This window comes from Geotrypetes seraphini, chromosome 16 (assembly GCF_902459505.1).
Source record: "Geotrypetes seraphini chromosome 16, aGeoSer1.1, whole genome shotgun sequence".
In the NCBI taxonomy this organism is placed as follows: domain Eukaryota; kingdom Metazoa; phylum Chordata; class Amphibia; order Gymnophiona; family Dermophiidae; genus Geotrypetes; species Geotrypetes seraphini.
In genome coordinates this window covers 3,331,884-3,343,774 of record NC_047099.1, presented here as the reverse complement: position 1 = coordinate 3,343,774, position 11,891 = coordinate 3,331,884, and the positions used below count along the sequence as shown (strand labels likewise).

Here is an 11,891-nt window from a genome sequence, read left to right as displayed (position 1 = left end):
AACATCCTCTAATTTCAAAAGGCTTAAAGAAGTAGACTTGGGTCATAACATGGATGAAAAGAAATGGACTTGTTCTGGGTAAAGTAGCTGTCCAGCATTTTCAGGAGGATGATAGAGGTGGAGCAGATGTCCAGGATGGACAGGTTGCTGAGGAAGAAGTACATGGGCTTGTGGAGTTCAGGGTTGGCACACAGTTGGGTCATACATACATATAAATAAAGGAATTGTCAGATTTATATTTTGCAATATAACAGGTTTTTACAGATTTAAAGATTGTTTTTGCTTTAGCAGACTCTTTTTTAATTCACTGTTCTTCCTTTTGTATCTTATTTTTCTTAATGAGTTTTTTATTTCCCGATTTCTTAGGCTATAAATGATGGGGTTTAATGTTGGAATTATAGCTGTGTACAATAAGGAGAAAATCTTATCCTGGGCTGGTGAATACATGGAGGTGGGTTTCATGTACATACACATGACAGTCCCACAGAATAATAAAACAGAAGTGAGATGTGAGGCACAAGTGGAGAAGGCTTTATGCCTCCCTTCAGTGCCCTGGATCCTTAGTATGGAAGAGATGATGAAGATGTACGAAGTCAGGATTAGCAGGAAAGGGATAAATCCTGCAAAGAATCCATCAACAAATATCCAAATTTCTAGTCTATGAATGTCACTGCAGGAGAGTTTTAGCAATGCTGAAGGGTCACAGAAGAAATGGTTTATCTCATTAGATCTACAATACGATAATTGAGATACCATGTTTGCTACAGGAAAGACAACAAGAAAACTAGTGATCCAGGAACTTGCTGCCAGCAAGACGCAGATGTTTTTCTTCATTATCAGTGAGTAGCGCAGGGGGTTGCAGATCGCCACATAACGGTCATACGCCATGTCCGTGAGAAGAAGATATTCTATACCTGTGAAATACATAAAGAAGTAGAGTTGAGTCATGCATGCATGAAAAGAAATGGACTTGTTCTGGGTAAAGTAGCTGTCCAGCATTTTCAGGAGGATGATAGAGGTGGAGCAGATGTCCAGGATGGACAGGTTGCTGAGGAAGAAGTACATGGGCTTGTGGAGTTGAGGGTCAGCACACATCAACATCAGAAACACAAAGTTCCCCAGCACAGAGATCAGGTATATTAGAAGAACCATCCCACAGATAAAGCCCTCCAGCTGAAGGTGATCAGAGAATCCCAGGAGAATGAATTCTGACACTGACGTCTGATTCTTTTCCATTCATTCAGGTCCTCTGATATATCGACCTACAGCAGAGAAAAGGATGACGGTTACAAGTGTCCTGCCATCTTTTGCTTTTAAAACTAACCCCTTCCTCCCCCTCCTTATCCCCCCCCCCCCACACACACACACTTTTACTAAGCCATAGTTGAGGTTTCTACTTTAGCCCAGAGTGCTAAATGTTCTAACCCTCATAGAATTTTCATCCTCGCTTCTAACAAAATGTTGGCTGAAAGTTACCCTAAATTTAGTTCTGAAAATTGACCCTGATGTGACACCTACAGAGTTAGAGACAGAGTCAGGGTTTAGAACTGAGACACAGAGAGCAAAATGTTTTCACTAATCAAAATATTAATATAGTAGATGACAGCAGTGATAAACCTGAATGGTCCATCCAATCGGCCCATTGGTCACGATCATTATCAATTCATGATTAAAACAACAGGATGAAGCTTGGTTTGGTGGCTGTGTTAGTCCACTTTCCAAGGTAGTATAAATAAATAAAACAAAGGAAATATGGTGATACTTTGTTTATTGGACTAACTCAATGCATTTTATGATGAGCTTTCGAAGGTAACTCTTCTTCAGATCAGAAAAAAAAGCTTTTGTAGGGATAGGAAGTGGGAGAGGTGGGCAGGAAACAGAGAGGTGGCAGAGCAGTTTTAAATGTCTTTATAGTGGGAAAGAAAGCCCAGATCTCTGTTAAGTCGTGTCTGGTACTGAGGTAACATGCCTCTTTGCACTGCTGGCAAACTGTGCAAGCACATCTCAAAGGATCCTACGGTCACTCATATGGGGAAAACATTCAGCATAAAGGGATCCTTCACCTGTTCATCTTCTAATGTGGTAGACCTCATTCAGTGCAAAAAGTGCAAAGAGAGATATTACATTGGTGAAAGAGTCCAGATGCTAAAGACCAGAATCAATTTACATAGATTATCATATTAAATTGCAATACCAACCAGGATGTCACCACTTTGGAAAAACTGACCACTGCACCAATGATTTTATGGTGAGAAGACTAAAAAGGAACTTTAAGACAATCCAAAAACATAAAATCTTTGAAATCAAAATGATAAGGTATTTTAACACTTACCCGACAGGACTTAAGCGAGATCTGGGCTTTCTTTCCCACTATAAAGACATTTATATTTGATAAATTGTTGTAAATCTGCTTGTCAACGTAGATCCTAATCTAACTGATGTAAACCGCCTAGAACTCGCCAGGTATGGCGGTATATAAGAATAAAATTATTACTATTATTATTTAAAACTGCTTTGCCACCTTTCTGTCACCTGTCCACCCATCCCTCCCTCTTCCTATCCCCAAAATGCTTCCATGTTTTCCTTGTCGTATAACTGATATTTGTCAACATTTGCTTAGTTCTGATCGGAAGAAGAAGGGTTATCTTCGAAAGCTCATCATAAAATGCATTGAGTTAGTCCAATAAAAAGGTATCGCCTTATTTCCTTTGTTTTTTTGTTTTATTTCTAAGTTAAACCATAAAATCCGATCTACTCAGTTCATGTATTTTCCTTATATATATATATATATATTTTTTTTTTTTTTGCCATGTTTGCAAATACTCAGTGGGATCAATCTTAGCTGTTTATTTCAGGTAACCGGAAGCAAATGATATGAGAGATTCAGTGGACAGTCCCAGAATCTCATGTTGTTCAATTAAAGAGGGGCATTTCCTCTCAATTTACTTGGACAAATCTTAATGTGGTGAGGTTCCTCTCCCCTCTTTTTCAACCTTTCAAAGTCCTTTAGACCATTGTAGTCTTATTAGAATGTTTATTTTCTTATTTTTTCACATCTATCTCTATTTTATTTCTTCATTACTCTACTAATTGTGAGCCTTCGGGACAGTAAGGGAATTTCTAAGTACCTATTTTACTTATAATTTAATGCGCCCTATTGTCTATTTTTCTGTAAACCGCTTAGAATCCTAACGGAGTTTAGCGGTATATAAGAAATAAATTACATTACATTACATGTCCTGAGTTGAACCTTTTAGATGGCTAAACATATTGACCCCGGTATTCAGTCATCAGTATTGCATTTTGGGGTTTGGAGAGTGTGATATTCAGAAACCCCAGCATTCAACTACATCACCAACTTCCCAAAGTCACTAAGGGCTCCTTTTACTAAGCCGTGTTAGGGTTTTAACACGTGCGCGGTGTAGTGTGCGGTAATTTCCTGCGTGCGCTTAAAACACTAGCACCTTAGTAAAAGGAGCCCTAAATCCCACTCTTGGGGTTAAAACAGTAACTTGAAAATCTAAACCAGAGACTGGAAACTTGGGTTCCTTTACAGGACTGAAAGCGAAGGAATAAAGCATCCTCAGACATTTGTACCTGCGAAAAAAAATAATCAACTTTCAAATTCAGTTGTTAGATCAAACTGTTATAGCATCATATCTTTAACTCTAGTGTAGGTAAATAATTTGTAGCATCTGACATAAGGACAAACAAGACATAAGAACATAAGAATTGCCACTGCTGGGTCAGATCAGTGGTCCATCGTGCCCAGAAGTCCGCTCACGCGACGGCCCTCTGGTCAAAGACCAGCGCCCTAACTGAGACTAGCCCTACCAGTGTACGTCCTTGTTCAGCAGGAACTTGTCTAACTTTGTCTTGAATCCCTGGAGGGAGATTTGATGCTGTGGAAAGACTTGAAATGATTATGATGCTGTACAAAGTCAACTACAATAACCTCTGACATTTTGGCCAATAGGGAATTAGATGGTTGGCTTTGATGTAGATTAATTTGTTAAAAATTGGAGCCAATATAATTCCATGTCTTTGGAAACTGGCCAGACTGTCATAGGTTATTCAAAAGATCTTCCTGACTTGACAAGAATGGGTTTCAGTAACTCAAGATGAACTCAATTGACTAGGATCACCATGCCAAACAGAATAAAGATGGCCAGCAGGGCCATAGCCTAATCAATTTTAGGACACATAAGAGTGTGTAAAGGTTCATCTCTTCCCTTTGCCCTTATAGCTAAAAAGACAGCCTGGAACTGTAGCGCCATGAGAATTCGATCTGCTCAGGAGTCATGCAGAGTCAAACTCTATGCTAAGCTCACTCAAATATTTGCGGGATATGAAGAGAGGCCATCATGACATCCTTTTTCCTCATCTAATAGACTCTCCAGAAGATAAGCAGAGAAATAAAACAAATTACTTACAACAGCTGTAGAACTGGCAGTCTCTGCATTCTTTACGATCCACCGAATGACATCGGGCAGGAGGGATTTTATAAGGTATTGTCTATAGATCGAGAGTCCAGAGCAACAGATGATTACAGAGTGCCCTCATTTTACTTTCCTATTTATCTAAATCTTCATCACAAGTGCCTGACCTTAGGGAGTTCACTGCTCGCAGAAGGGTTTCCCTCTGGTATTCAATCTTTCTTCTCTTACTTGGCAAATTATTCTGTTGGTTTAAGACATTGTGGATATCCTGAAAACCTGACTGGCTGGGAGATGTCTCCATGAAATGTTTTATATCTCTTCTCAGTGGGTCTGAGCGATTCAGCAAGTGATCTTCGTTCCTTTCCAGGACTTCATGTGGTGGTTAGAGCAGCAAGCTAAGAACAAGGGATGGCAGGATTCATAATCCACTAATGCTCCTTGTGACCTTGGGCCAGTCAATGCCCTTTATTCTGCTCTTGATGTGATCTTAGGCTGTATTTGCCAATACTGGAGTGCAATGTTACTCTGTGATTCACTAACTGACAATGCTCAGTGGGGTGGGTTAGGGATTCCTCCGGTAAATATTTTCTGCATTTCTGTGCGTTAGTGTACTGTTTCCCATGTCAAACCTGGCTTAGCCCCTTGCCACTCAGGTTTTCAGGATATCCACAATGAATATGCATGAAAGTGCTTGGCATACAATGGAAGCATCATATGCAAATTAATCTCATGCATATTTATTATGGATATCCTGATAATCTTACTGGCAAGGGGGTACTCCAGGACCAATGTGAAATACTGTTAATAGATCCCCAACTCAGGCCAACTATCTTTTAAAGAAGTTTTTGAGCATATAAATATAGTCCCTCATAACCCAATCCATTATTAAAAGTCAGCATCTCCCCCCCCCCTTAGACTTGCCCAGCATTTTCTCCAAGATCTCACCCACTCCAGTCCCTCTGGGGTCTCTCATCCTTTGAACCCTTTCTAAATATTAGATTAATACTACAATTTTCCACCCCCATCTTCAAAAATGGTAGCATCATCATCCTTTCACTAGGAGTCAACCTCTCAGATATGGGAATGATACTCCTTTTAGTTATTAAATTCTTGAATAATATGTCACCTTCTTAGTTTTACAGAAACCTGTGGTCTGCTTTTAACATAAGGCATCTAGACCAGTATTCTTGAACCCTCAACTGGAGACACAGCCAACCAGTCAAGTTTTCAGGATTCCTGTAATGAATATGCATGACGGATTTGCATGCACTGCCCCTATGGCATGGAATATGCCTCCTGGGCATCCTCAAACCCAGCTGGGTGGGACATGATGCCAGGCAGTGGTTAGCATCCCACCGAAATTGCCAATGCAGTTCAGACAGTGACCTAGAAGTGCAGAGTTCCCTAAAGTGTGTTAATGTAATAGGCTTTTAGGGGTGTAGCTGTCAGCGTGGGTTACCATTAAGATGTGCTGTTTTGCCACTAACTTGCACTATTTTGCAAGTTTCACAAAGGAGGGAGAGGTACAAAGTCATCATTTCTCCCTCTCTCAATTAAAAGAAACTTACAAAGGTGCCCAAATGAAACCTAGTTGCTAATAATTGACTTTAACAGTAAAAGGGGAGCTCAGAATGATTTATGTAAATTTATTCAGGTTCTGGAGCATTTTTCCCTGACTTTCCCAGTGGCCTCACAATCTATCAATTTATCTGGAGCAATGTGGGGTTTAAGTGATTTCCCAAGGGTCACAAGGAGCATTGGGGGTTTGAACCCACAACCTCAGGGTCTTGAGAGCCACCGTGTCACACTCTCCCATTGTCTGAAGCGCTAACTACTCTGATGCTCATAGGGATTTTACGAGCATCTGAGCAATGTAGGAGCATTTAGCTCTCCGGGATGCAGTAAATTGTGTGTGTGTGGGAGAGGGTAAGAAAAGAAGTTATCAGTGTGGGATGTTAAGTCATGCTTTTTTAGCACAGGTGCTGTTTTATGCAATAAGATCTATAACTGATGTCCTGGATTTTAATCCCTCTGGGGCATGGAATTACCTTCTGAGGTTGGGATTAGAAACTTTAAAATCCACATGTGGACTTCAACAGCTGTGCTGCTCATAGGCACAGCTGGATGCTTTTCTGGCTCAGATAATTTTTTATTGAAAATTATCCAGTTCTGCATTACATTGGATATTTCTTCGGTTGGTCTGAAAGTATGAAACATAGCACAGACAGATGAAGAGAGCTGCCATTGAAAGAAATACTTGTAAAAAGGAGTTTTGTAAAGAAAAGTTTTATGTTTTTATTGATTTACATAATCTGTTTATTTAACAGCAAGGAGAATAAGAATTATACTCTTGTTTTAATGGAATACATTTTTTTTTTAAACTGTCAAACACCTGCAACATCTACATATCTAGAAATTTTACATTTAGCAGACAGGTTTATTTGCTTACTACCACTATTATCATTTATGAGCATAATTTTGCTGACAGAATCTTATTTTTTGATTTCGTAGCCTATGAATTGCAGGGTTTAATAGTGGAAGTAAAGCTGATTACAATAAGAAGAAGAATTTGCCTTTAGAAGGGATCATACATGGAAGCAGGTCTTATAAATATTCACAAAAGGGTCCTACAGAACATACCCCCTCTTTTAAAAAACCACAGTAGGGGATTCTCTAACACTCATAAAATTCCTATGAGCGTTGGAGCAGTGTCAGAGAATTTAGCGCTCTAGGCCACAGTAGAAACTTCTATTCGGGCTTAGTAAAAGGGGGCGGGGTGGGAAAAACAGCTATAGAAGGCCTTGTGTCTCCCTTCTGTGTAGGGATTGATGAAGATGTATAAGGTAAGTGCTAAGTAAAAGGACAGGGAAGATTGAATTTTCATCTTTGTGTCACTGAAAGGACTTATCATACTATATTAGATTTTCTCTACAAAATGCAAAATATCATACATGGTACGGGGTCATGGTGATGGTGATGGTGATGGTCATGATGACAGAGTAACATAAGGTGTTGCAAATCACCACGTACTGATCATACACCTAGGCATTGAGATGGAAACATCCTCTAACTTCAAAAGGCTTAAAGAAGTAGACTTGGGTCTTAACATGCATGAAAAGAAATGGACTTGTTCTGGGTAAAGTAGCTGTCCAGCATTTTCAGGAGGGTGAGAGACTTGGAGCAGATGTCCAAGATGGACAGGTTGCTGAGGAAGAAGTACATGGGCTTGTGGAGTTGAGGGTCATCACACAGTTGGGTCATACATACATATAAATAAAGTCAAGGAATTGTCAGATTTATATTTTGCAATATAACAGGTTTCTACAGATTTAAAGATTGTTTTTGCTTTAGCAGACTCTTTTTTAATTCACTATTCTTCCTTTTGTATCTTATTTTTCTTAATGAATTTTTTATTTCCCGATTCCTTAGGCTATAAATGATGGGGTTTAATGTTGGAATTATAGCTGTGTACAGTAAGGAGAAAATCTTATCCTGGGCTGGTGAATACATGGAGGTAGGTTTCATGTACATACATATGATAGTCCCACAGAATAATAAAACAGAGGTGAGATGTGAGGCACAAGTGGAGAAGGCTTTATGCCTCCCTTCAGTGCCCTGGATCCTTAGTATGGAAGAGATGATGAAGATGTACGAAGTCAGGATTAGCAGGAAAGGGATAAATCCTGCAAAGAATCCATCAACAAATATCCAAATTTCCAGTCCATGAATGCCACTGCAGGAGACCTTTTGCAGTGCTGAAGGGTCACAGAAGAAATGATTAATCTCAGATCTACAGTAAAATAATTGAGCTAACCTGTTTGTTATAGGAAAGACAAACAGAAAACTAGTGATCCAGGAACTTGCTGCCAGCAAGATGCAGATGTTTTTCTTCATTATCAGTGAGTAGCGCAGGGGGTTGCAGATCGCCACATAACGGTCATACGCCATGTCAGTGAGAAGGAGATATTCTATAGATATGAAATACATAAAGAAGTAGAGTTGAGTCATGCATGCATGAAAAGAAATAGACTTGTTCTGGGTAAAGTAGCTGTCCAGCATTTTCAGGAGGATGATAGAGGTGGAGCAGATATCCAAGATTGACAGGTTGCTGAGGAAGAAGTACATGGGCTTGTGTAGGCGAGGGTCGGCACACATCAACATCAGAAACACAAAGTTCCCCAGCACGGAGATCAGGTAGATCAGAAGAACCGTCCAACAGATGAGACTCTGCAGCAGGGGGTGATCAGAGAATCCCAGGAGAATGAATTCAGTCACTGACGTCTGATTATTTTCCATTCATTCAGGTTCTCTGATATATCGACCTACAGCAGAGAAAAGGTTACAAGGGTCCTGCCATCTTTTGCTTTTAAAACTAACCCCTCCCTCCCCCTCCTCACCCCCCTCCCACACACACACTTTTACTAAGCCATGGTTGAGGTTTCTACTTTAGCCCAGTGCGCTCATAGAATTTTCAACCTCGCTTCTAACAAAATGTTTGGCTGAAAGTTACCCTAAATTTAGTTCTGAAAATTGACCCTGAAGTGACACCTACAGAGTTAGAGACAGAGTCATGGTTTAGAACTGAGACACAGAGAGCAAAATGGTTTCACTAATCAAAATATTAATATAGTAGATGACAGCAGAGATAGACCTGAATGGTCCATCCAATCGGCCCATTGGTCACGATCATTATCAATTCATGATTAAAACAACAGGATGAAGATTGGTTTGGTGGCTGTGTTAGTCCACTTTCCAAGGTAGTATAAATAAATAAAACAAAGGAAATATCAGGTTGGGTTGAATCAGGTTGGGCAGACTGGATGGACCATTCGGGTCTTTATCTGCCGTCATCTACTATGTTACTATATATATGGGGTTACTTTGTTTCTTGGACTAACTCAATGCATTTTATGATGAGCTTTCGAAGGTAACTCTTCTTCAGATCAGAAAAAAAAGCTTTTGTAGTGATAGGAAGTGGGAGAGGTGGGTGGGTGGGCAGGAAACAGAGAGGTGGCAGAGCAGTTTTAAATGTCTTTATAGTGGGAAAGAAAGCCCGGATCTCTGTTAAGTCGTGTCTGGTACTGAGGTAACATGCCTCTTTGCACTGCTGGCAAACTGTGCAAGCACATCTCAAAGGATCCTACGGTCACTCATATGGGGAAAACATTCAGCATAAAGGGATCCTTCACCTGTTCATCTTCTAATGTGGTAGACCTCATTCAGTGCAAAAAGTGCAAAGAGAGATATTACATTGGTGAAAGAGTCCAGATGCTAAAGACCAGAATCAATTTACATAGATTATCATATTAAATTGCAATACCAACCAGGATGTCACCACTTTGGAAAAACTGACCACTGCACCAATGATTTTATGGTGAGAAGACTAAAAAGGAACTTTAAGACAATCCAAAAACATAAAATCTTTGAAATCAAAATGATAAGGTATTTTAACACTTACCCGACAGGACTTAAGCGAGATCTGGGCTTTCTTTCCCACTATAAAGACATTTATATTTGATAAATTGTTGTAAATCTGCTTGTCAACGTAGATCCTAATCTAACTGATGTAAACCGCCTAGAACTCGCCAGGTATGGCGGTATATAAGAATAAAATTATTACTATTATTATTTAAAACTGCTTTGCCACCTTTCTGTCACCTGTCCACCCATCCCTCCCTCTTCCTATCCCCAAAATGCTTCCATGTTTTCCTTGTCGTATAACTGATATTTGTCAACATTTGCTTAGTTCTGATCGGAAGAAGAAGGGTTATCTTCGAAAGCTCATCATAAAATGCATTGAGTTAGTCCAATAAAAAGGTATCGCCTTATTTCCTTTGTTTTTTTGTTTTATTTCTAAGTTAAACCATAAAATCCGATCTACTCAGTTCATGTATTTTCCTTATATATATATATATATATTTTTTTTTTTTTTGCCATGTTTGCAAATACTCAGTGGGATCAATCTTAGCTGTTTATTTCAGGTAACCGGAAGCAAATGATATGAGAGATTCAGTGGACAGTCCCAGAATCTCATGTTGTTCAATTAAAGAGGGGCATTTCCTCTCAATTTACTTGGACAAATCTTAATGTGGTGAGGTTCCTCTCCCCTCTTTTTCAACCTTTCAAAGTCCTTTAGACCATTGTAGTCTTATTAGAATGTTTATTTTCTTATTTTTTCACATCTATCTCTATTTTATTTTTTCATTACTCTTCTAATTGTCATTTTTCCTGGTACTTTAGTTAGATTGTGAGCCTTCGGGACAGTAAGGGAATTTCTAAGTACCTATTTTACTTATAATTTTAATGCACCCTATTGTCTATTTTTCTGTAAACCGCTTAGAATCCTAATGGAGTTTAGCGGTATATAAGAAATAAATTACATTACATTACATGTCCTGAGTTGAACCATTTAGATGGCTAAACATATTGACCCCGGTATTCAGTCATCAGTATTGCATTTTGGGGTTTGGAGAGTGTGATATTCAGAAACCCCAGCATTCAACTACATCACCAACTTCCCAAAGTCACTAAGGGCTCCTTTTACTAAGCCGCGTTAGGGTTTTAACGCGCGCGTGGTGTAATTTCCTGGGTGCGCTTAAAACACTAGCACCTTGGTAAAAGGAGCCCTAAATCCCACTCTTGGGGTTAAAACAGTAACTTGAAAATCTAAACCAGAGACTGGAAACTTGGGTTCCTTTACAGGACTGAAAGCGAAGGAATAAAGCATCATATCTTTAACTCTAGTGTAGGTAAATAATTTGTAGCATCTGACATAAGGACAAATAAGACATAAGAACATAAGAATTGCCGCTGCTGGGTCAGACCAGTGGTCCTTGATGCCCAGCAGTTTGCTCACGCCACGGCCCTCTGGTCAAAGACCAGCGCCCTAACTGAGACTAGCCCTACCAGTGTATGTCCTTGTTCAGCAGGAACTTGTCTAACTTTGTCTTGAATACCTGGAGGGAGATTTGATGCTGTGGAAAGACTTGAAATGATTATGATGCTGTACAAAGTCAACTACAATAACCTCTGACATTTTGGCCAATAGGGAATTAGATGGTTGGCTTTGATGTAGATTAATTTGTTAAAAATTGGAGCCAATATAATTCCATGTCTTTGGAAACTGGCCAGACTGTCATAGGTTATTCAAAAGATCTTCCTGACTTGACAAGAATGGGTTTCAGTAACTCAAGATGAACTCAATTGACTAGGATCACCATGCCATACAGAATAAAGATGGCCAGCAGGGCCGTAGCCTAATCAATTTTAGGACACATAAGAGTGTGTAAAGGTTCATCTCTTCCCTTTGCCCTTATAGCTAAAAAGACAGCCTGGAACTGTAGCGCCATGAGAATTCGATCTGCTCAGGAGTCATGCAGAGTCAAACTCTATGCTAAGCTCACTCAAATATTTGCGGGATATGAAGAGAGGCCATCATGACATCCCTTTTCC

At 39.6% G+C, this 11,891-nt stretch overlaps 2 protein-coding genes across 2 annotated transcripts; both read right to left on the bottom strand.

The window, feature by feature from the left end:
• Positions 1-258: 258 nt before the first annotated feature.
• LOC117350338 (olfactory receptor 1044-like) lies at positions 259-1,065 on the bottom strand. Its single transcript, XM_033924598.1, has one exon. The coding sequence runs from the start codon at positions 1,063-1,065 to the stop codon at positions 259-261; it is 807 nt and encodes a 268-aa protein (XP_033780489.1).
• Positions 1,066-7,760: 6,695 nt separating this feature from the next.
• On the bottom strand, positions 7,761-8,735 carry LOC117350337 (olfactory receptor 151-like). The gene has a single exon (XM_033924597.1). The coding sequence runs from the start codon at positions 8,733-8,735 to the stop codon at positions 7,761-7,763; it is 975 nt and encodes a 324-aa protein (XP_033780488.1).
• Positions 8,736-11,891: the final 3,156 nt, after the last annotated feature.

Excerpts from the sequence above, each read along its gene's own strand:
- LOC117350337 (XM_033924597.1), bottom strand. The coding sequence starts at position 8,735 with ATGGAAAATAATCAGACGTCAGTGACTGAATTCATTCTCCTGGGATTC.
- LOC117350338 (XM_033924598.1), bottom strand. The coding sequence starts at position 1,065 with ATGTACTTCTTCCTCAGCAACCTGTCCATCCTGGACATCTGCTCCACC.